The sequence below is a fragment of the Hemicordylus capensis genome, chromosome 1, assembly GCF_027244095.1.
Source record: "Hemicordylus capensis ecotype Gifberg chromosome 1, rHemCap1.1.pri, whole genome shotgun sequence".
Lineage (NCBI taxonomy): Eukaryota > Metazoa > Chordata > Lepidosauria > Squamata > Cordylidae > Hemicordylus > Hemicordylus capensis.
The window spans coordinates 393585765-393612051 of record NC_069657.1 but is presented as its reverse complement, the minus strand read 5'-3'; the positions used below and the strand labels follow the sequence as shown (position 1 = coordinate 393612051).

The 26287-nt window shown below is 41.4% G+C and overlaps 1 protein-coding gene across 6 annotated transcripts in view; it reads right to left on the bottom strand.

The window, feature by feature from the left end:
• The window catches only part of BIRC6 (baculoviral IAP repeat containing 6), a 311771-nt gene that overhangs the window by 22063 nt on the left and 263421 nt on the right, over positions 1-26287 (bottom strand). For all 6 annotated transcript variants that reach the window (XM_053303734.1, XM_053303742.1, XM_053303763.1 and 3 more), the window contains exons 66-69: positions 9655-9865; positions 5743-5888; positions 4612-4722; positions 1265-1482 (exon numbers count right to left, since the gene is read on the bottom strand). In XM_053303734.1, coding sequence (XP_053159709.1) covers positions 1265-1482; positions 4612-4722; positions 5743-5888; positions 9655-9865 — 686 coding nt within the window. The remainder of the gene's footprint in view (positions 1-1264; positions 1483-4611; positions 4723-5742; positions 5889-9654; positions 9866-26287) is intronic.

The window sequence follows — 26287 nt, the reverse complement described above, 5'->3', positions numbered from 1 at the left end:
ACACATCTTCTGGCAGCAATTTTAAGCTAATTATTTCAAATTCTTCCTGATCCCCTCTTTTGCCCTTCGCGGCAGTGTACCTCCTTGCCACCCCTAGTCCAAAATACATCAGCCTCCAAAGCTACATTTCATGTTAATTATTCATTTTCATTCTCTCTCTCTCTCTCTCTCTCTTCCCACAGGCCACAGTTTCCCCCAGACCTCCCCTTTTCTCATTAGATTCTTACCTCTTCTGTCTCTCCCTTCTCTACCTCAGTGAACTTTTCTCTGAAGAGGAATATAGCTATTTTCTTAAAAGCAGGATTATGAACAACCTGCAACTCTAGAATTAGAATAGGGCACAGAATGCACTTTCAACTTTCTATCTAAAAAGGTAAGAAGCAAATATCTAGTAAAAGACCTATGGACCAGACAGCCCAGAGGCCAAATCCACTCCCCTTCACTGTCAACTGAGCACTGAAAAATAGGGATGTGCATGAACCATTCATTGGGCGGTTTGGTAGTGAGGTTATCTTTAAGGACCTGGGAGGCTGTGCTTCCCTCCATGTTCCCCCGCCAGTGCTGCCACCAAAATCACTTGTGTGGGGTGGCAGTGTACCTCCTTGCCGCCCCGTTCAGTGTCAAACTGGAGGTACCCGATGCGCGTACCCGGGCATTTCCCAGTTTGACTCTGACTGAGGCAGCAAAGAAGTACGCTGTCATCCCACGCCAGTGATTTTGGTGGCAGCACCAGCAGGGGAAATGTGTGTGTGGGAAGTGCACCCTCCCAGCTCCTTAAAAGGTAACTTGCCCCTCCCTCCACCGCCAAACTGGTCTGAACGCCAGACCTCCAAATTGTTTTGACACTCTGGGAAAGGACCGCTGAACCAGTTCATGCACATGCCTACTGAAAAACACAGTATAGGGTGGAAGTTGTTGCAAGAAGATTTGCCTGTAGATTAATTTGGGAGGTAGGCATTTGCCTTCCATTCCCTTCTCACAGGGACTTTCCGTCAATGCTAGTTGCTGACCAGATTTTTAGCAATTTATGGTTGCGTGAATAGTCTTGAACTTGAAGAGTGGGTTGGCTATGCATAGAGAAGTCTTAGAAGTGGTGGCAGCAAGCAGGGTACTCCAGGGCGTGGTCCTGGAGTGGTCTAAGAACCTCTGTAGGTTCTTGCCTTCTCCAAGTCTCGTGGAAGCAAAGCATCAATCATGGTAAATCAGCATGATTTATACAGGGTGCAGACCCCAGCTGTTCTTAGAACGCAAGTCTGATTTTTACCTTCATGATGTCTAGTCTCTCCTCATCACAGCGGACAAAGACGCTAGATGAAGAGGAAAGCGGCAGTGATGTAGAAAGCGTAACAGCTTCTTGAGCAAGACGGCGAGCTCTGGCGGCACTGTTTGCATCACTGGCATTTTTCACCTGAGACATGTAGTGGTAGTTCACTTTAAACACCAGTTTTCCATCATCGTCTTCAGAAACCATTTCGAAAGTATCTAAGAGTAAAAAGTAATTTTAAGACAGCAGTAAAAAAAATTAAATTAGATAAAATAATGAAGTTAAGCCAAAAAAAAAAAAAAAAAGCCAGCATATATTTTAATCTTATTCCAAAAGCAAATTTCAAGGCAGCAGAATGAAAGAGGGCAGAGCCAAGGTCCTCCTCTCAGGTGACATATCAAATACCCTGTTATTTTTTCTTGGACACATGTGGCACTTAAAATTGAGCAGTTATTCTAGTTGTGCATCATTCAGGAGTACACTACCAATAACTTGGTAATTACTGGTAATTGAAGTCTGGTTATGATGTTGATAAATGGTCACAAGAGCAAGTGAATGTAATTATCAATTAACCAACCGTCTATGAAGTACAGAGGCTTCTGCTAACTCCCCTAAACACAGAAGTGCACCTAAGTAATTCTGGAGCTTGGACCTAAAGTCCTTTTGCCCACCCGCCCCACAAGATAAGCTCCAATGTACTATTTCTTACACCAGAACATGTTCAGGGTACGCTGGAACCCCCCCCCCCTTTAATTTTTAGAAGAAATTCTGAATAAGACACTTCCCACTGACCTTGCACATACCACATTTTTCATGGACAGTCCTGCAACTAAAATTAGCTGAATGCACTATTTTTTTTACACCAGAACATGCCCAGGGAAAGCTGGAACAATAAGAAAAGAAAAATGCCTTCTTCCCTTCCTTTTCCTGTGGAACAGCCACAGGCAGTGCATGGAAGCAGGCAGAGGCTCATTAGGAGTGGCTGGGAGGAGGAAAGTGATAGATAACTGTGGGTGGAGAGGGGAAAGGGGATAGGAATCAAGAGAAGGTGGAGGAGGGGCTCTGCTACTCCATCAGAAGCTTCTGCCTCATCTGATCCGATCCACTGCCATCAGGGGTACTTTTGTAACACAGCTCACTCTGTGTGTGTGTGTGTGTGTTTGTGTCCTTTCCTGTGTTTGTGTCCTTTCCCCCTGATGGCAGCGGGAAAGAGGGATGGGGAGGAGTGGGACAGAAAAGAAAAGTTGTAGAGGGAGAGATTTCATTCTTGCTCTCCCTGGAATTGGAAGAAAGAGGGACTGGGGCAGGCAGGGGAAGATAAGAGTCCCATCAGCACAGGAAGGCCGGTACGGGAATGAAGACATCAAGTTCCCTGGGGATTTGTTTAACTAGGGAAATCAAAGGAAAGTCCTGGTTAGTGTCTGATCTTCCCCCAAATGCCTCACTGCTGAAGAGGAAAGGGAAAGAAGGGAGGGACGGTGGCACCTTATAAGCCTCCCTAACTCCTCGCTATCAAAGCAGCATAGTTATCAACAGCCAGTGGCAGGCAAAAGGTCTTGCCTGGAAAATCAAGGGAATACAAGGGAGGCATCTGCTGGCTAGCTCGCTGCAGGTACTTGGCTAGCACTACTGTTTACTTCTCCCTCTCCACTCAAGCCTATAGTCACTGCTTGGCCCAGAGGGAGGCAGGGCCTCCATGCGCTGGCTGGCTTGGTGTCTCCGAGTCTCATCGCCTGGGGAGCCTGCCAGCCTCCCTCTCCCTCTTGTAGCTCCAGCTCTGCTCACTGGTCTCCATGCTGGCAGTGACGTGTGCCACTTCTGGATGTCTGCCTTTCTTGTACCAGAAGCAGCATGAAGCAGTACGGAAAGGGACAGGGCGTGACAGGTCAGACTCAGAGGCAGATGTACAGCAGGCGTATTGCTTCCAAGTTAGAGAGAGTGGGAGCGCCTGACTTGGTCGACCAGTGGCAGCTGGGAGGAGATCAGCGGAGGTGCAGAGGGGCTGGGTGGATGATTTGGGGACCCCCTCCAAGACAGTGGAGGCGGTGGGGCCACGGACTTGTGCCTCAAAGTCTGGGGGTGGGTGCCTCTGCCTAAACATATGTTCTCTCCTCTCTCACTGACAAAATGAAGTTGATCTTGAAATTGGTTATTTGAAGCTGAAGAGAAAACTGCACCTCTTCCTTCCCCCAAATATGTAAGCAGCCATTTTACATGATCCAAATACAAAACATCTAATGTAGAATCAGAAAATATTGTTGCTTTTGAACACCACTCAGCTGTGTGAGTGAACTTCCAGCTTTTGAATACGCTAAAATTTGTAAGAAATCCTATGTATCAGCATTATTTTTGCACATAAGCTTCTTTTCCTGAATGAGACAAGTAATGTCTCACAGGCACAGGACTTTCAGGGATACAGCTATAAAGGAGAGCCAGCTTAGTTTCAACACATCATCTTGTTTACCTTTCTGCTCAAATAGTTTCTACAGGGAGCCAGTTTTGTCATTGTACAAGTTTAATGCAAAAAGAACAGAAGAGAATTACAAACGACTGTTCTCTTGCTGAGGCTTCAGCGTCTAAAATAGATTGAATACTACTATTTCCTCTTAGAGATGAAAGTATCTTGAACAGCCCTCTACTGAAAATCATCTAGAATTCTCCTAGTGGTTGTCACACCTGGGAGCTCCTGAAACTACTTAAGAACACTGGTTCTGAGACGACCTCTTCACAGCAAACTGGGTGGATCACTTGATCATTTCCAATATTTATGGGTTGGTTGATACTTCCTCTTAGTATGACAGAAAACAGCCATGTAGACGCTAGGAAAGCAAGTTCACAGATGCCAGACCTATTAATGCATTCTGCATAGCTAATAAGGTGGTGGTTTTTTTGAGCAATTTAGGATTGCTGCAGAAATTCTAGAGAATCAGTAGAAGAGGAAGCATGTCATGTGTGCTTCCTTTCCTCATTTTAGACTATGCAGAAAATGCTGATAATTACTAGAGATTTCATTGATTTTATTATGTGCCTTTTCTATCTTGAACATGCTATTCTAAGTGTTAAAAGAATTAAGACTGTATGCTAATTAACTTTTCAATAACTGGTTAGTAAATCATCCAGTAGTTTCCCAGAGATTTTGAAGAGTTCTGTTAATAAGATACAGAACTAGCTTTTCAATCCCACCCACTTTATGCACATAGGTATATTCTTATGTGCCAGTGAGAACCTGCTTGATAACTAGCAAGTTATCAAATAACTTGTTAGTTGAAGGAAGTCAAGAAAGTCTAAAATGGCTTTTTTTTTTTGCATTATAATACAAAAGAGAACAGAATTAATATTCAACTTACCAAACTGGAGTTTTTTCATTACAGCCACATATTTTTCTTCAAGGGACCTTAGGACAGATAAAGGTTTGGGCTTCACCGCAGCTTTTTTAGAATATTCAGCCAATTTTCTCTCTGTTTCAACAATTTTAAAAAAGTGACATTAAATACATTACATAAAACAAATTTATATTAAACCTAATCCATTCAGTAACGTGTGCTTGCAATTTCAATACGAAGGAAGATTCTTATAGAATCTGAAGACCTTTTCTCACATCCTCTAGATGGGAATTCTCACATCTATGGGGCAAAATTAGGTCTCTTGTTCTCTCTCGGACCATCCTCTGACTTGCCTGCAGAGGTCCCAATCATGGTAATACCGATAGGGGGAGAGAGGGAAAGGTACATGCATATGTAAGGGGGAATATTGGTTTCTGTGTGCCTGTGCTTGAGAGGGGATACATGCATTATGAGAAAGTTTTTACACGTCTGTTCTCCGATAGAGCCTACTATCAGTTTACACAGACCAAAGTGACATTTGCTCTAACCACAGCCTTTGTATTTTAGGAACATGGGAAGCTGCCATATACCGAGTCAGACCATTGGTCCATCTCACTCAGTATTGTCTACACAGACTAGCAGCGGCTTCTCCAAGGTTGCAGGCAGGAGTCTCTCTCAGCCCTATCTTGGAGATTCCAAGGAGGGAACTTGGAACATGGATGCTCTTCCCAGAGTGGCTCCATCCCCTAAGGGGAATATCTTACAGTGCTCACGCATATCTCTCATTCATATGCTACCAGGGCAGAGCCTGCTTAGCAAAGAGGACAATTCATGCTTGCTACCACAAGACCAGCTCTCCTCCCAAGTATAGTATTGTAACTGTTTACTTATCTTCAGGGAGTTTTTTGTGACAACTTGCTAACACAGTTATTTCTCTAGCATAGATTAATACTAATACTAATTTATGAAGCATTAATAAAACCCAAGTGTTAGATGTATGGTAGTTTTGTCCATTTGCTCATAATTTTAAAGGGCTGTTCCCATTCAATCACTTATTGTATACCGGGTGGTAAGAACCTCTGAAAGAGAAACCACTCCTAATGTATACCTACTCAAGGCTAGACTGCAGAAAATGGGTGCCACTGAATGCTTTACCTTGGTTTGCCTGGCGCAAACTTGTTGTAGCAGCATACACAATCTCAGCAGTCCTTTGGATATCTGGCACCAAAAGTGTCAGCCCCTCTGGTTCCTGATCTGAAGTATCAGATTTCACTCCAGTTTTTGCCTTGTCCTTTTTAGACCTGCAAAATATTTAGGTAAGCTTATTTATTTAAATTCAGAAATACAAGAAATAGTCCACACCAGCTTTTTGAAGTGCAAATTTCCTCTGTTAATGGAAGATAATCAAAAGGTGTAGATACCTTTAAATACTAAGACTTTCCAGATGAACCGTGTGCACTTTTTAATATTAAGAGAGTGTTTGAAAATAAAAATAGAAATAATATTCCTAAAATATGAAAACCATATACTAAAACCGACTTGGAAAAGGTCTTTCAAATTCCTCAATATTTATGTTGATTCTGCTCACTTTACTTTGTTCTCTTATTTTGTCTGAATTGGGTTATTATAACAATCTTAGTTGGTCTTTCCTATTTCTATTTTAAGTTTCTCTTTTGTATTCTGCCATTTGTCTTATTTTTTTTCCTGCACACAAATATGATTGTGTCCCTCTGTTTTTGATTTATCTTCACTGGTTTCCTTTCTGGATTCAATTTAAGGTTCTATGACTTTCCTTCAAATGTATTTATTCTCTAGCGCATGCTTAGCTTTCATCTCTAAGCTCTTTGTATTCTCCTTTCCTCAGTGTTGTTCTGGTTTTTGTGACTTATTAAACCCCAACTCTCTGTTTTGTATCTTCATGCATTGTTTTCTTAGTGCTATTGATCTACAGAATTGTACACCAGCTAGTATTCTTTTGTTTCTCTTCCTCTCCCCTCTTAAAAAAAAAACACCCTTAAAATTCATTTATTAACCCCTGCCAACTGAGCAAACCCTTAAAATTCATTTATTAACCCCTGCCTTTTAAAAGTGGCAATTCTCTTTATTTAGCAAGGGGAAAAGCAACTGTCCCTATCCAACCCAAGCACAGCATCCCTCCAGTGGCTGTTGGTGGTGTCTATCTTATGCTTCCCCCCGCACCCCCACCTCCAATTGTGAGGGAGCCATACATACATACATGAATGAATGTATGTAAACAGCTTTGGGAACTTTTGCTGAAAAGCGGTACATAAATATTCGTCATATTCATATATAAATACTCAGTGTATATAGCCTATATCTAATTCTTTTTGTCCTCCAGTTTCATGTTTAGTTTAGTTTGCATTAGATTAGATTGGAGAGGGCCTGTCTATGCATTTGTCCTAGGACCAACTTAGAGGCACCTTAAGACCAACTAGCTTATTTAGATGCTTCACAAGTATTCTTTAGGTGCTTCACAACCAATGTTATTATTCAGGTCCAATAGGCATTTGCTTTCCTTAAATATTTTTTCATGGAAGATTCATTAAGACTTTAATTTATTAAGCAGCAACACAAATAATCTGCTTCTATCTGCCTATTACCATACATACCAGTGTAACAAAATGCTGTTTGTACATGTAAGGTTTAGCAATTTCATGCTTTGATGCTCCAAACGTATTCTTTGGGCAATCAATGAATATTTTAGATTTTCTGTATAAAAGAGAATTCATGTGTACGTAACAAATCTCTAAAACATTCAACACAGAGGTAATTACGGTAATGTTGAAGGCTTTGAGCCTAATGAAATTCAAGTTATCCCTGGAGTATATTGCTAATAGTTAAACACAGGGACATTTCTCTTTTCTTTTTCTGTCTTATCCAAGACTTCAGTCTTTACAGAATCAACTATTTGGCTTTAAGAAATGATGCCTGCACACATGTGTATTTTGAGAAAAAGAAAAAAGAGATTCATTCCTCACTTCACCATTTCCTTATCAATTCAGACGGGGAGTGTATGTAGCCACGGAAAGTTTTATTTGATTATCTTATCACATGCAATGTATTAGCATCTCTTTATGCTTGATACTATCATTAGTTTCTTCAATAAGGGTATTTCGTATGCATCGTTTGCATAAAGGTGTTTCATTTTCAGATGTTAATTTTACCATTTTATGCCTGAACAATTACTGTAAGTAGTCCTGTATACGCAGAATCACTAGAATCTTAATTCGCATCATGCATGCTTTGAGACAGTATTTTTTGATTTAATTTTGTATTATTTCATATTTGAATACCTTCTCTCTATAGTTTCAATTCAGGACAAGATAGCACAAGTTAGAGTTTGTTTTCATATTCTGCATCCAGAGGGAGCCATGGACCATATTTAGTGTTTCTAACATCATGCTGTGTGTTAACTCTCTATAAAATCTCATTTGCGGCAGTTTCATCCAAAGAGTTTCAATGTTTTCCAGATTCTGTTTTCAAGTTTCTGGAAATAAGAATTGCTCCTAAACTGAAACTAAATTGATCCAGTTTGAGAATCATCTTACAAAACGTTTCCAGGATTTAACTTAAAACTTGCATCATGAGCTTTTTTATAAGAACCTTCTGACAATGTCTAGTTGCACAAAAACAAGAGAGCTGAATAATTAGAAATGCTGTTCATAGAGGGATGGATCCTATGAGGCAGGATGGGAAGAAACCCATGCAAGCTAACTCCCCCTAGCAGCTCTCTGTGCCCCCACCCACAAGGCTCTCCTGAAAGATGAAGTACCCTCCAGGAGGTTGAGGCTGGGAGGAATTCCTGGAAACTGGATGGAACTATCTTCCACAAAATACTTTGAAGCTTGTGCAAGGTGCCTCCACTCAATTTCTGCCAATTTCCCCTCCCCTTGCAGCCCCATGTCCCATCATTCACCGTTCTGGAGAGTTCCCTGGCCCTTACAAGAGCCTTTTTGAAGGATCCATTGGGCTACTGAGGGGAGGAAGTTCACTTGTGCAATTGACTCATTTTTTAAAAAATCTCTAAAGTTGTTTTGAATGTACAAATCTGAACTGTTGTGACCTGTAAGGTGGGAGGGGCAGGTAGGGTGGGACGAAACAGACAAAAGGCCTTATAGCATGGGCAGCCTTCAAGGCTCGTTTCTGAAACCCTTCCTTTTTCTAATGTGTCTTCCCAACATCTTACACAGGGAAGGGGAAGAAAAGGAAAGGAAAAGCTAGAAGGAATAAAAGTAAAATGAAGAGAGGCAATACATCTGCCCAAGGCAGAGCTCTGAGAAGTCCTATTTTCTGAAAGAGAGAGGGTTGGTCTCAGAGCCTGGGGACCTTCTTCCTCTGGTAAAGTCAGGAGATTTCCTGTCATGACCCACTCAATCTCCAACCTGGAGTAGACTTCTCAGAAGACGTTGAGCACAAACCCGAGCTTGTCACTCCTCCTGCAGTCATCCCCTTGAAGGTAATCTGGAACTCTGGGAACCTGGTGCCCCACAACAAGGCTCCTCTTCTGTCCCCAGAAGCCCCTCCATTACCACCCCCCTGAAGATCATAAGAGCAAAGGAGACACTGATCCAAGGCTAAACTCAAAACACCAGAGCTGAAGTGCTGGTACGGCTTCTCGGGGTATTCTTCCCAATGGGTTTATTTGGGTGGAGGGAAAGGTCAGTTCAGGCACTTGTTTTGGGTCATGGCCGGCCTGAGCTCCAATAAGGGGTGAGGCTCCTTACTTCTACATAAACCTCCCATTTGCAGGCAGCCTTTATTGTTTCAACGGCTGCTTCTTTGAGCTCTGCCTTGCTAGACCCAGGTATGGAAAACCCACTTCTATTTGTCATCCATTCTATTAACATAGCAGAGCCAGTGCTTGATACAGCATATTCTGTGCATAAAAAATATAGTAATCTAGGCGACATGGAGAGAATGTTTTTGTATGTAATCACATGAAGTTTGAAGTGATAAAGCCTAACAGATTTAGCACCTCAGTGAGAAGTAGGCCATAGTGACACATTACACTACTAGTTATCACACTAAATGAGGGTAAGTATGTACCTCAGTCGATTAGTGTAAGTATCCACACATGTCTTCATTTTAGCCAACAGAGTTCCAACAGATGCTTGAGACTCCAACTGCTCTTCCTCCTCTTCTCCATTTTCTCCAGAGAGAGGCAGCAACAATGGCACCATAGATGTGCATGAAGCAATAGCACGGAGAAGCTCTAACAGTGCTCTGTACAGGGGGACATGCCTGGCCATATCCAGAACTAGGAAAGAAAGCAAGCAACATGGTAAAAACAGAAGCTAGCCTTCTATTCAGCAGGCACAGTTTCTACTGTTCAGTGGGAATGTTAGCACAACCACAGGTTCATGTTTCACAATAAAGTTGCATAGTTTCATTGCACCTCAGATTATACATGGGAAAAGGTGCTTTCTAAATATCTGGATATATTTGATTTGCTTCTTATTCCTACTGGGCAATAGTAAGATTAACAGGTTTATAACAAGCAAGAGATTAATAAACTAAATCTGATGTAGTTTATCACTGCATTTACAAAGGATAGACATTTGAACAATGAACATCAATTAGAATTTTTTTAAAACCCACACACATTCATTTTAAAGCCATACTGATGGCATAAAGAAAAAAAGAAAAGTCAAACTGAAAATCCAAAATTGAACATCTAATTAGTTTTTGGTTGTTGTGTAGACAGTCCTTACACGATCAAAGTACAATTGGGATGTTGTTATTCAAACCTGGCAAAAAAGCGAAGAGCCACCAAATGCACAAATATGAGAACGTAAATATTTGATTAAATAGCAGCACATCCAGTGTAGATTTAGTGGTTTACACTGGTCAGCAATATGATGCTGCAACTCAAGTGGCTGGTGACAGTTTAGGTTGCACTGATAAAAGCACAAAAGACTTCAGAGGGAACTGCTGATCCACTCAATACAGGCAAGACCTCCCTTGGAATATGGCATTCTGTTTTGAGCACCATAGTTCAAGGACGCTGACAGGTTGTGGAGTATTCAAGGGATTGTTACATGATTAATAGGGTCTAGAAGACATATCGTATGAAGAACAGCTGAAAGAACAGAATATATTCAAGTACAAATAAATGAGGTAATTGAGAGAGAGCAGAGGAAAAGTTGGCACATATCAATTCTATTCACTTAAAACAGAAGCAGCTATGTAAATTTGGCCTAAGAAATTAGGAAAAACTTCCTAAATATAATCTACCAATAGCACATGCTATCTAGGGATGTGTGCACAATTTTCTTTCTTGGAAATGTCCAACATGAAAGTCTGGCAGGCATCTGTAGGGATGCTGTAGATATGAGACCCTGACTGATGGGATCTCTTTTAACAGATTCTGGAAATAAAATAAAATTTACAAAGCCCTGATTTAGAAGCTTAACAACCAATTATAAAGCCCAATGGCAGCACCCCGGGGGGCGGGGGGATAATATTGGTGGGGGCAGAAGGGGCAAATTGCCTTTATGCAGGGGCAAATTTTATTCCACATTAGATTTCTGAAAGAAAAACAATGGTGTATTTCACTATAACGCTTCCATCAAAAACATACATGGAAGTGAGTCCATAAGGACACCATGCACTCTATTTTTCTCTATAGATCTGTATCTCTATATAGAGGCTATCTATATCCATCCATCCATCCATCCATCCATCCATCCATCCATCCAAATAAAAACATTCTGTGTATGTAAAATGTGCCCTTTCTTCAAGTTACCACAGGGGCTCAGCTATTAGGCAGTGCGTCCCCCGCCCCCATTGTACTACTGATGATAAAGACTTGGGATTCCTAATACATTTGTAACATGTAACCAAAATTTACCCCTTCCATTAAGAAATTCTCAGAACACATCAAAGCAAGCTAAAGTGTCTCTATCTCTATTACAGACAAAGCATAAACAAGGCAAAGCAAGACAACAACCTGTCAGTTCATATGGTGGCCGCTGCCTGATGACAAACACATCAAAGGAAAAAGGGACACATGGGATGGTGGCAACCTAAGATCCCAGAGGGGAAGTTCTATGGAAGTAAAAAAGTAGCATGAAACTAGAGAATGGCTGCAAGAACTGCCAATAAATATTATGTGAGAATGCACCTAGCCATCCACAGCAAATTGAACAGGAACAGACAGACAATGGTTCACAACACAGCTCAAAGGAGCCAGTGTGGTGTAGTGGTTAGAGTGCTGGACTAGGACTGGGGAGACCAGAGTTCAAATCCCCATTCAGCCATAATACTAGCTGGGTGACTCTGGGCCAGTCACATCTCTCTCAACCTAACCTACTTCACAGGGTTGTTGTGAGGAGAAACTTAAGTATGTAGTACACTGCTCTGGGCTCCTTGGAGGAAGAGCGAGATATAAATGTAATAAATAAAAAAATAAAAAAGTCTATCCAAGCGGCGTGAATAAGCAAGCTCCCATCTCTTACTTGTCTTTTGATGCAAGTAAGCAACTTAAGACAGGCATCAGCATCACATTCTTCTAGCCTCTAAACAAGGTGTCTACCAACCAGCTCATCCAAAATTGGCCTTTACCAGCTGGGAAAATGTACTAGGAGACATGCAGCTCAATCTCTGTTCCTCACTTCTGGCTGCTGACTATTTTGGCGGCTTTAAACAGACAGCTGTGTGGCTTAAGGCTCGAAGGCAGCCAGGAAGACATCAGTGAAGGCACTGACATCAGGGGCTTGCCCACCTAACCCACCCACCCCCACCCCCAGTAGACCATCCAATGACCTGCTGCTCTCAGATTAGGCCTGGTCACCAAGTCAAAGGGACACTCTAAGAAGCAGACAGATTAATCTCCAGCCTCCCACTTCCAGCTGCTGACTTTCAAGTTTGACAGCTAACTTTCAAGTTAGCTGTGTAGTAGAAGCTGGGCCTCTGAAACATACTTAAGAATGCCACGAATTACCTAGCTTAAGTGTGCAAGTGTAATGGGAGAAGAGCATGAACTCGCAGATTACAGCCTCAGCCCAAAACCATTTGGCAGATTTGAGAAGACTGATAACGTTCTCTAGCCCCTACCAGAAAAAAAAAAACACCTGTGGGCTGATTCAAGACCTTGCTTTTTACAAAGGAGGCCTGGCTTTCACATTCTACTTGTGTTTATGTAGTGAATGTGTAAATGACCCCCTCAGCATAAGCTCCGAGGATGGTACACTCAGAATAATAAACACAATTTGTACTTTGGGGGTGGGGAGAGAAAGCAGCAGCAGTGGCAGCGGCGGGGGGGGGGGGGGGGGGGACGGCAGCTGGAAAAAGCGGCTGGCCAGGTGGCTGGCCAGAGAGACATTGGAGGGGGGGAAGAGGGAAGAGGAGGGCTGAGAACGAGGGGCTGAGAACAAGGGAGAACTAGAAGCGAAGATGCTCTGCGCCTGGGCCAGCTAGTTAATTATGATTTCTTAAGTGCCAATATAAATATCCATGGAAACTATGTACTGTTATAAGAACTACTGTTATTTCACTGACTAACTATGTATCATGTAATTATTTTCATGAATACACTAGATTTGCTTGCAAAGGAGGAAGATATCAGCCAGCAAATTCCTTTAGCTAAAGGAAAAATATAGTAGCAATATCTACACCCACAGATGCATCCTTATATAAAAGCAATAGGGAAGAAGCTCACATAAAAGTTGCTGTAAGTGGGATGCATTACTTAGGACAGGATACTTCATCTGTAAATAAAGTATCACACAAACAAGACATTGCAGATAATTTGAATGAGCCGCCTGCTATTAAATAGTTAATATTTCATACTACCATATAAGTCAATACATATTAATAGTCATATGTTTCACAGTTGCTTTCTTTGTCCCTAGGACATGCTATTTTTAACGCTGCAGAGAAAGACACCACTCTAATTCAAAATCTTTAAAGGTGAATGAGCTCATAACACATTTCTGCCCTCTCCACAATTGAAAAGAAAAGCTTAACCCCCTGCATTTTCAAGGAGGGCCAAGTCCTACAGAAGCACTTCAGAATATCTTGCTACGCACATTTTACCCATGGAATTGAGATATGGCCAGCAGCTTCTTCTGCTTCATTTTACATTTGATTCCTCAATACAACTGTGGTTCAGGCTCAAGCTGAAACAGCAATCAGACTAGCAGATAGATCTATGACGTTTCACCCACTTCCTCTCTGCTTATAAGGTGTGGATTTCAGCTTATAACCTCAAATTCTCTATGGCTAATAGGTAATAACCAGTCGTATGTTGGGGCACTTGACAAGCCTGAACTCTAACATTTGTAATGGGCACCATATTTCACTACAATATTAAGCAGAAGAATTGGTACATGGGAAATTATTAATGAGCCTTGTCTGACATTATGCCCTCCCAACACGAAGTGTTGAAGGCATGGCACATATTTGTAAACCAGCCTTCTCTCCCTCCCTCACTAATCCCCCCATAAAAGTGAAAGCTTCTGACCACTTCAACCGACAATTTGTAAAAGCAGTACTACCCCAAGTGGAACTTCCCCCCACCTGTATGAATTTATTTATTTATTTGATTGATTGATTGATTGATTGATTGATTGATTGATTGATTGATTGATTGATTGATATACCCTTCCAAAAATGGCTCAGATCAATTATCTTGAGTTTTAGGCAGAAGTAAATAATCAGAGAAGTTCTGCTTAAGGAGAACAAGACAGGATTACCTTCTAGGTCGAAACTTTCTCATAATTATTAATAATGAGGGATAACCTGCATATTTGCTGATGAACATTTGATGTGAAAGGTCTGAGAGGAGACCAAGATGTTCAGCCCAAGCCACCCTCCATGTATGCAAGCATAATTTGGGGGGTGGGTACCTTGCTGCAGACTGATCTGCTGATGCTTTGACAGTATATTCCTCCTTCTGATTAGAATTTCTCTCTCATTCACTTTCTGATCCCAGCCAATTTGGGATCACATCACGGCATCACATAGCCAATAAATTGTAGTGATGTCACTAAAGGTAAACAGAACCACAGTGCTTTCACTCTGAAGGAGAGCTGGAGTTGGGGAAGGTGTCCTCTTTGCAGAGGCAACCAAGCCAACACTCCATGTCGTCTTGTTCTGGGTTCATTGCTTGCCCTTAATGTCACAATTACTACAGTGTACGCAAAGCCAGAGAGTTGCCTTGAGGATGAGATCATGTTTCCTCCTAGACAGTCTCCCCTTTGCACTTAAAAAAGAAGAAGTTGTTAATGGCAGATGGGGACGCTTTCTAGGGCAGGCCAAAATATTCATGAAAATCCCCACCTCAACACTCTGTTTTGGCTCAGTCCTAATGCTTTATATAACAAGACACAAAGTACTGGTTCAACAATGCACACAAACCTATTTGCTGATGATACAACTTTATAGTTGCACTGTTGATAAAGTAGTATGTTGCAAGAAATTCAGTCTCATCTTGAGAATTACCAGTGCTTCAGGCTTTAAAACCAGTGCTTGCAAATCCAGATTGTTAGACGTTTTATGCCAGACAGCTTTAAAGGAAGGGTTCTTACCTTGTGAGCGGTTTGGGGTTTATATTTCTCCAGATTTAATTAAAAAATTGTTAGCATAAATTATGCTTTACTGTTTCATAAGCCTAAGGGGATGTTTGAGAGAACCATAATCATCTTAATTCACAGTCTTTTGCAACTGCAATAGATATTTATTTATTTATTTAAAATATTTCTATACCGCCTAAAACTTGCATCTCTGGGCAGTTTACAATTAAAAACATGTAAAACACAGTATTAACATTATTTAAAACTATTGATCGAATTAAAAGCCTGGGTAAATAAATGTGTCTTCAGTGCCTTTTTAAAAGTTGCCAGAGATGGGGAGGCTCTTATTTCAACAGGGAGCGCATTCCAAAGTCCAGGGGCTACAGTGGAGAAGGCCCGTTCCTGAGTAGCCACCAGATGAGTTGGTGGCAGCCGCAGGCGAACCTCTCCAGATGATCTTAGCAGGCGGTGGGGCTCATGGCGAAGAAGACATTCTCTTAAATACCTAGGGCCTAAGCTGTTTAGGGCTTTATAGGTAATAACCAGCACCTTGTAATTTGCCCGGAAACGTACTGGCAACCAGTGCAATTCCTTCAACACAGGAGTAATATGGTCTATCCTAGATGGCCCAGAGACTAACCTGGCTCCCATGTTCTGAACCAACTGCAGTTTTCGGACTATGTACAAAGGCAGTCCCACATAGAGTGCATTGCAGTAATCCAGCCAAAAGGTTACCAGCAGATGTACCACTGTTTTGAGGTTGTTCATCTCAAGAAACAGACGCAGCTGGCGTATCAGCCAAAACTGATAAAAAGCACCTCTGTTCACCACCTCAACCTGGGGCACCAGGGAGAGGTTTGGATCCCGAAGTACCCCCAGACTGCGCACCTGCTCCTTCTGGGGGAGTGTTACCCCATCCAGAACAGGCAGATCAAAATTGTCTCCTGAGTTTCGACCCCACACAATAAGAATCCATCTTATCTGGATTCAGCCTCAGTTTGTTATCCCTCATCCAGCCCATTACAGCCTCCAGGCAGGCATTTATGAAGGCTATGCCTTCTCCTGATGATGTTGACATGGAGAAACAGATTTGGGTGTCATCAGCATATCGATAGCACGCTGCACCAAATCTCCCAGCGGTTTCATGCAGATGTCAAACAACATCAGAGACAATACGGAGCCCTGATGGACACCATATGGAAGTTCAGATTTGGATGAACAGCAATCTCCAAGAGACACCATCTGGAATCTGCCAGTGAAGTAGGAGCACTGCAAAGCACTGCAAAGTAGGAGGTAGGAGCACTGCAAAGCAGTGCCTCCCACCCACTATCCTTTAAGATGTCCCAGAAGGATACTATGTTCAATAGTATCGAAAGCCACTGAGAGATCCAAAGGGACCAACAGAGTCACACACACTCTGTCAATTCCCAATTGGAGTTGGCCGACCAAGGCAGTCTCCACCCCATAGCCCGCCTGGAAGCCAGTTTGAAATGGGTCTATATAATCAGTTTCCTCCACGGCTGCCTGGAACCGGGAGGCCACCACCTTGCCCAATCATCTTGCCCATCCATGGAAGGCTGGAGATAGGCCTGTAATTATTTAACTCTGAGGGATAAAAGGCAGGGTTCTTCAGAAGCGGTCTGATGATTGCCTCCTTAAGACAAAGAGACATCCTCTCCTCCCTCAGAGAAGCATTTATTATCTCTACGAGGCCCTCTACAACAGTCTCCCTGCCAGATAGTATAAGCCAAGCTGGACAAGGAACAAGAGGGCAGGTGGTAGGTCGCACCATTCCAAGCAACTTGTCCACATCCTCAGAAATCACAAACTGAAACTGATCACATATATGTGATGCAGAGGTGAAACATTTGTTTCAAGCAATCTTGTTAAGTGTACCAGACACTGTAACAGAATGAATGGCAAAATTCATTCAATAACTGACCTATAAGTGTACTCTGTCAAATCAAAAGCCCAAACAAAGTGCACTCACAGTGTACAGACTTGTCAAAAAGTGGGGGGGGGAGGGGAAAGAAGGATTGGCAGTGGCCTGTGTTATGGCTTATTATATAGAAGCCCAATTAAGAATGCTCTTGGATTTTAAGGAAACTAAGTAAAAGAAAAATGGGATGGACTTGAATACTTTTTTGGGGGGGTGGGTGTGGGTGATTTGAATATTTTGCTTGTAGAGTCCTCAGTTCATTATGGCTGTGATCCAAAGAGGCTCATATGTGTTCACATTCTCCCCACATGTACATGGGGCTGCAGCTCCTTGTGTTTCACAGACTACTACTCTGGAGGGCTCCCCAATCTTCAGGACAGACTTTTGAGAGGCTGCTGCTGAAGAAAGCAAAGATACCATGTGCACCTGGTATACCACAGGTGGCCCTCTAGATCTCAGCCCATCACTCTGCAGAGAGGTAACCTTCATAGGTATGTACCTTCTTGTGGGGTGAAATAGTTAAGGCAAATGCATTTAATGCACATGAGAGCTGTGATTCCTTTTCCAGAAGTCTAGGAGTAATCAAGCCAAACAACCCTTTCTCCTTGCTGATGCTCTCAGCATCATGAGAGCATCAGCATGACCATCAAAGGGCATTTTTATTTGGCACTAAGAAAAGCTCTCTTTGTTTTCTTTGTACTTACCCTTGAAATTCTCAGAAAACATATTACACTAACTACAGTTGAAAGCTTGCTGTGTGCTTCTCCATACCCTTTGAAAGTGGCTAAGACTCTAAACTTTTTTCATTCTATTTACATGTGATTTATGATACTTTTTAAATTACAAGAGGTGCTTCGTTCCTAAGATACTGTTTCTGTTTGAATCATTATTGCTAAATGACAGCTTGCTAAGATAAACGTAGCATCCCTGTCCACATCTATTGCTTGCTAATCTGTCTCTCTCTTCACGGTTCTGCCTGCTACTCCTGCAAATGTCACAACAAAAACGGTGCTGGATTGATATAGAAGGTTTTGAAGCAAGACAGCACTCAAACTCTTGTGTTCTCAATGTCAAACCTACAGTGGCCCAGATTTCACAGTCACCTTTACTGCTTAATGTTTTTAGACTATTTAATTACTGCTGATTTATAGCATGAAAATCTTGCCTTTAGATGCGCACATTTAAGGTGCACAATTTAGAAATGCAACGTTATAAAACCCAAGATAGACAAGCTAAACATACTAAAAATGTGCAAGCATATTAAAACAAATTTTAAATTCACTCACTCATTCAGATAACCATATATAATATGAAGTAGTTATAAACCTCCTGAATGGCTTTTTAAAAATACAACTGTGTACTTGGGCACACAACTGGTGGGTAAACTTCAGTCGTTTATGCAGGGGCAATTAATCTGATTGCATCTCAGCACACAGCAGGCACTAAATAAGTGACAAGTATTAGCACTAGCCCTATATTTAACATTGTTTTTTTTATCAAAAAAGGGGCATTCATTCATAACACTATGAAACTAGGTGATGAGTGTATGCAGAAGGCTGCGCAACAGACATTTCTTGGATGTGGCGATGTGAAGCAGGCAATGTCTACAGAATCCTCCTTTAGAGTGGATTGTTCTGTTACAAAGGCAGTGTTCCTTAGACTGTATCAAATCAGAATGCTGTCCAGGCAAGGGTAGAGGAAGGCACCCTTGGTTCTTAAGTGTGCCATGAAAACAATTAGCATGTGGTCAACAATTGGAGGGCTGCTACAAGTTTGGATGGAAATGCCCGAGTGCTGGAAGCATTGGGATATAAACGTATGCTTCCAAGAGGCCCAAGATGCAAGGAAATACTGTAGTTCAAAGTTCTGGACTTCAAAGTTTTTATTCTGAAGTGTTTTTCTTTAAGAATGTGTTCAACCATTTAGGTCTAAGATTGTCTGGTCTATTATGGCTGCAAAGAAGAGTGGAAACATCCAGAGTGCCTTTTACTCCAAGGGACTGGTTCTATGTTCAGAAGATCAGGTATCTCCTTTTGTGTTGGAAGTGGTTTCCCTACAGAGGCTGGACTTTGAAGCCAGAAGTCTGTTCAGTTGCTTTCTGGAAAATTCCAGGGTATATGTCTCACAAACCCAAATGTCTTAAAAAAATGTATTGTCAGGCATCTTGGTGCCAGGTAGTATATTGGGGCTTGAGGTGGAAGGAAGCTTCCACAGTTTTCTGTATGGTTATGTAGAGGATGATTTGGGGTGCTGCCATCTTGGTTTGTAGGCTGCCTGGAGATGTGATGGGCAGCATCTTCTTGTCCTTGGTTTCTACGAGCATCGCCTTTAGGAGATTCCTGAAGAGCCTGGCACCTGAGAAAGGGTACTCGCAAAATGAGACTGGAAGCAGAGATCTACCTCCCAATGACAAAACCAGATGCTATGTCCAACTATGATATTCAAAGCTGTGATTTGAGTGCAGAGGTGGATTACATCTGTAGACAATTCCACACAAACAGCAGATGACAGGGATAGCTTTCTGACGCAGTCTTTTAAGGATTTCAGGCATGTTTGGATCTGAAACAGTCAGTTCTTCCACTTGTATGTAGGTGAAGCTATTTTGAGTAGGTGAATCAATCTCTGCAGCTGCTAAGACAGCTTCATTGGCCCTTAGCAAGCATGGATCAGAGGAGATGGTTTGTCGAAGGGGGGCAGTGATAGAGGCAGAAGCAGCTCTGGTACCAGAGCTGCTCTCTGTTGCTGCTGCTCCTACAGATAGTGGCCACTTCTATGATTCTGACCTGGTAAGCCTTGCCTGGAGGAGGAAAGATTAATGCATAGCCAGTACTAGCAGTTAAGATGCTCTCTGCCACTGCTCCCGCAAGCTTGCTTTCAGTTCCAATCTGAGAAGCTACCTGGAGAAAGAGGGGGAGGTGAGCCAATGCTAGTTGCCTTCCTTAACTCTCCTCTCTCACCCATCCTTCCCTAAGACGTGTTGGGTGAAGCAGGGGAAAGAGATGAGCAGAATCAAAGACAAGAAAAACAAAACAAAAACCACAAAAAAGTAAAACACAGTTTGTAAGCCTAACGCTATGTGTTCAGGATTAGTCCAAAGCAGGCCTCCACCTCCCTGTCACAAGGTGGGGCCACTCTGGAAGAGGCAATCCCGAAGAGTTGAGAATTTTCTCCTTCCTCTTCAAGCACATACATTTTTCTACATTTGAGGCCAACTATGTTAGAATAATGGAAAATATCTAAGAATAAAGGGGCCCTATGTGTGGCTTTTAGAAATAAGTTGCAAAAACCTATACTGAAAATTCCAAGTTAGACAAAAAAGTGAAGAATCAAAACTTCCTTAAACCTTTTGTATCTTCAAAACATTCTGCAGGTAAAAAACAAAGAGCAAGAAGGTAGTCTGGATTTTTCTTAAAACGAGAAAAGCGACAAGATGAATGACTGTTGGACAACTGCATATCAATAACCCTGCATTTTAATACAAATACTACAATGACGATAGCGATCAATTTCCATACATGTGTGAAATATATTTAAGATGAGTAAAACTTTCTTCTATCCTCTTTTAGAAGCATGGCAAATATATACATGATATTAAATTATGCTAACATTTTTCAAAGGAGAAAAGAAAGTTTTCAATTAGAGATGTGCACAAACGGCTTGTGCATGGGCTGGCGGGGCGGGGAGCAGTCCTCTTAAGGAGCCGGTAAGCAGCTCCTTACCTGCTCCGCTGCCACTCCGCCGCTTTTCCGGAAGCGGCGGTCGCCCTAGCAATGGCTGCGTGGGGCTATTGCATTGTTTCCTGCAGCCTATGCACATGGCGTGCGTGCATGCATGGGCAGCATTGTGTTTCAACATTCAGGTCCCCTCTTGAAACAATGGTCATAGTATCCTTATCCCACTACTGAACACACACCTCAGATTCCAAGTTTTTGTATCTTTAAAAGCTTGCCAGTACATTTATATTCATAAACTGCTGGAGTTAACTGAAAACTTGGGTGTCACACACACTCCCACCCACCCACCCACCCACACACAATTTGACACAATTAACATTTATGGTTGTGCTTTACATTGTTATTTCCTCATTCAAAACCTCATTCAGCCATGATACTTGCTGGGTGACTCTGGGCCAGTCACTTCTCTCTCAGCCTAACCTACTTCACAGGGTTGTTGTGAGGAGAAACCTAAGTATGTAGTACACTGCTCTGGGCTCCTTGGAGGAAAAGTGGGATATAAAATGTAATGATAATAAAATAATAATAATAATAATAATCATCATCATCATCCCCCAGTGAGGCACTACCTTGGCCCCCAGTGAGGCACTACCTTGGCGTGGTTGTGGGGCTTGCGTGCTCTGATGAAGGTGAGAGCTATGCCAGAGGTCCAACCATACTGGACAGGTCTCACCAGAGGAGCCAGACAAAGAGTGTCTCTCCCATCAACAATATGGTGAGACGTAACTTTAATAAATCTATACCAGATTGGTTGTCGCCCGGGTCAACAAGGACCGCGCCAGATGCTATAGTCCCTGGACATCTGGTGGCAAGTGGGCAACAGGACTCAGGATCTTCAGTTGAGCAACCAGGGCTGGAGACAGCAAAGTTACTGGAAGAAACGTCGCTTAACCGGAAAAAATATACAAAAAATGCCAACAAGGAAATAATGATCTGCTATTACAAGTCTAGTCCAACTAGAAGAGGTTATTTAAAAAGAATGTACCAAATTTGGAAAGAGAAGCATCCAGATACAGAAATAACAGAACAAAGGCTAGCAGACCAGAGAAGATACATAATAAGAAATCAAGTATTCACAGGAGTTGAGCTGGAAGAACTGCAAAGAGCAACACAGGCTCAAGATATGGAAGAAGAATTATCACCAATTGAAGAAGTTGCTCAGGCGCAGGTGGAGGAGGTGTTGGAAATCAAGGATGCCACTGTTGCTGAACTGTTTCAAAATTAAAACCAGGCAACCTCCCCTTTGCCTTCACCTCAAAAACCCAAATGCCGTTTAACAGAAAAGCAACAAGAACTAAAGCAAAACATAACTGAGCACATGAACCAAAAAACCACCAGGGTTCGACTTCCAGCTCTAAAAACAGTTGCCAAAAAACAACTTGCTCAGGCACTAAAAGATGTCAATGCTGCACTTGAAGAGATAACAACTAAGAATTTGCAAGAAACAAACCAACTAATGTACAGTGCAGCAACAATAACAACACAAGAGCTCGGATATAAGATCAGTGGACCTGTCAAAAAAGAAAGCAGTACATCACCTAAATGGAAGATTAGATTAGAAAATAAAATCTCCAGTCTTAGATCAGATGCTAGTAAATTGAAAGATATGAGAGACAAGAAGCTGAAGAATGAAAACACCAAACAGTATCTGATCCAAAAATACCACCTAGATTCAAGGAAAATTAGAGAAGTCCTGGAAATAATAAAGCAGCAAATAACAGCAGTGTCAAAGAAGATTAGCAGATATGAAGCCAGAACTACACAACACAGGCAGAATCTCCAATTCCAGTCGAATCAGAGATGTTTCTACCAAAGCATAGAAGGAGAAACTGCAAGAAACGTAGAAACACTAAATAAAGAAGAAACAATGCAATTCTGGGGGAAATTATGGGACAATCCAATAGATTATAATAAAAAAGCAGGCTGGATGAAAGAGGTCAAAAAATGTAACCAACAAATGCAAGATCTAATAATAACACCAGAATTAATAAGTGAAAGAGCAAAGAAAATTAAAAATTGGACTGCTCCAGGCGACGATGAACTGCATGGCTTTTGGTTTAAACACGTAACAAGCCTTCATAAACAACTATCAAAACAGTTCAATCACATTATGAAAGGCGGTGATATTGAACAATGGCTAACAACTGGGAAAACTCATCTCATCATGAAAGACCCAGCAAAAGGGGCAGTTCCAAGTAATTATAGACCGATCACCTGCCTGCCAACCATGTTCAAATTATTAACTGGAATAATAGCAGATGAAGTGATGCAACACTTATTAACTAACAAACAGCTTCCAGTTGAACAGAAAGGAAATTGCCCGAACACCAGAGGCACAAAAGACCAGCTGCTGATTGACAAAATGATTTTAGAAAATTGCAAGAGAAGAAAAACCAATCTAAGTGTTGCATGGATTGACTACAAGAAAGCCTTCGATTCATTGCCTCACACATGGATACTAAAATGTTTAGAAACAACTGGTGTCAGTAAAAACATTCAGATATTTATTAAAAAAGCAATGAGCAGGTGGAGTACACAGTTAACAATCAATGGCGAGGCACTTGGACAGGTTAGCATTAGAAGAGGCATTTTCCAAGGGGACTCACTATCCCCTCTATTGTTTGTAATCGCCATGACCCCACTTTCACAAATACTAAACAAAACAAGCCTTGGATACCAAACATCTAAAACATCAAGTAAAATCAACCATCTGCTGTACATGGACAATCTGAAGTTGTATGGAAAGTCCCAGTCAGAAATCGAATCACTGCTAATCACTGTCCGTATATTCAGTAGCGATATAGCCATGGAGTTTGGACTAGACAAGTGTGCTGCATTAATAATAAACAGAGGAAAAATAACAAAAACAGAAGGAATAGAACTGCCCAATGGAAGCAAGATCAAGAACCTGGAAGAGAAAGAACCTTACAAATACTTGGGCATTCTCCAGACTGATAACATTGCACACACTGAAGTTAAAAGAAAAATTGGAAGTGAATACATCAGGAGAGTTAGAAAAATCCTCAAGTCCAAACTCAATGGCGGGAACACCATACAAGCCATAAACACCTGGGCTATACCTGTTATCAGATACACTGCAGGAATAATAGACTGGACCCAGGCAGAGCTAGAGACCCTAGATCGTAAGACCATGAAAATAATAACCATCAATCATGCTCTGCACCCCCGCAGTGATGTCGATAGGCTATACCTCCCTCGTAGCTCAGGTGGAAGAGGAATGCTGCAAGTCCATCAAACAGTAGAGGAGGAGAAAAGAGACCTTGAAGAATATATCAAGGACAGTGAAGAAGATGCACTTAAAATGGTCAATAACGAGAAACTATTCAACACCAATGAAAGAAACCAGGCCTACAAGAAAGAACAAGTCAAGAACCGAGCAGAAAAATGGAAAAATAAGCCCCTGCATGGTCAATATTTGCACAATATAAGTGGAAAATCAGACATCACCAAGACCTGGCAATAGCTTAAGAATGGCAACTTGAAGAAAGAAACAGAGGGTTTAATACTGGCTGCACAAGAACAGGCACTAAGAACAAATGCAATAAGAGCAAAAGTTGAAAAATCCACAACAAACAGCAAGTGCCGCCTTTGTAAAGAAGCAGATGAAACAGTGGACCACCTGATCAGCTGTTGTAAGAAGATCGCACAGACTGACTACAAACAAAGGCATGACAAGGTAGTAGGGATGATACACTGGAACATCTGCAAAAAATACAAGCTACCTGTAGCCAAAGATTGGTGGGACCATAAAATAGAAAAAGTTGTCGAAAATGAAGATGTAAAAATATTATGGGACTTCCGACTACAAACAGACAAACATCTGCCACACAATACACCAGATATAACTGTAGTCGAGAAGAAAGAAAAACAAGTCAAAATAATCGACATAGCAATACCAGGGGATAGCAGAATAGAAGAAGAAAAAAAAGAAAAAAATCACCAAATACAAAGATCTACAAATTGAAATTGAAAGGCTGTGGCAGAAAAAGACCAAAATAATCCCAGTGGTAATTGGCGCCCTGGGTGCAGTCCCAAAAGACCTTGAAGAGCACCTCAACACCATAGGGGCCACAGAAATCACCATCAGCCAATTACAAAAAGCAGCTTTACTGGGAACAGCCTATATTTTGCGACGATATCTATAATAACCAACAGTATTGATGATAAAATTCAGCCATCCCAGGTCCTTGGGAAGGACTCGATGTCTGGATAAAACAAACCAGTCAATAACACCTGTCTGACTGTGTAAACAAGAAAAAATAACAACAACAACAACAACATTGACAATAAAATTCAGACATCCTAGGTCCTTGGGAAGGACTCGATGTCTGGATAAAACACACCAGTCAATAACACCTGTCTGACTGTGTAAATAAATAAATAATAATAATAATTTGTTCCAGGATCGAAAGTAACTTCACATAATCTGATATTTATACTAGTTTTGACACAAGTATATTAAAGATCTCTCTTAAAGCAGAAACACTGCTTTAGAACTATACACAAAGAGGAGGCATCTTTGGAGCAATTCCTTTGCTCTCCCTTTAATGTTCCAGGATACTCAAAACTAAGAATAACCAAGCCTAATGGACCATTAAATAGATAATATTGAACAGCTCTAAATTCTTTTTCCAAACCATTTAACATTCCAAGTATAACTTAATTGGCTACGGATGGCAATAAAAAACCCCCAACCCTTTTGTAATCAGTAAAATGTATTCTCAAATAACAGCATGAACAGAGCATATGCAACTATAATGAAAAAGGAGGCAAACATCAGATATTATGCAGGATCACCTATTTATATTTAAAAATAGGTTACATGAGAAAGAACTGAGTGGAAGGGATTTTCTATAAGTACTTTTCACAAGCATCTTCCATCAACTATATGGGTGCATTACTATCTATGGGTTCACTTTTAAAAGCAAACCTGAGTTCACGTCCCTTCAAATGTAGGTACCAATAGAAGTATATGTGAATTAAACAGTGTGTAAATTAGGCTTGTGTGTTATGATGTTGTGCATTTCTTTGCCCCCACTCCATATAACTGGCTGGAAAATGTATAATATAGTGACCTCATAGCATGGAGCAAGTTGAGACTAGATTAGTAGGTGCCATTTTCAGTGGAAGCCACATATTTATTACAATGCCTAAATTGGCCCTAACACTTTCAGCTGAATTCTGTCCTGCCGCTAGCCCCGTTTCTCATCGTTTAATTTTCTGACTCCACCTGTCCCTATACCTACCACCACTCAAAGTGTCATGAGCTAATAAAGAGCTCCGAACCACTAGCTTCACACAACTGAGAAAACATTTTATCATTCCTTTATCAAAATTATAATTAGAAATACTTATACATCGCTTTTTGACAAAATATGTTCTCAGAGCAGTTTACATAGCAAAAGGTATGAGAAAACGGTTCCCTATCAAAAAAAGGCACAAAGATGTAAGGAAATTTGTCTGGCAAGGCA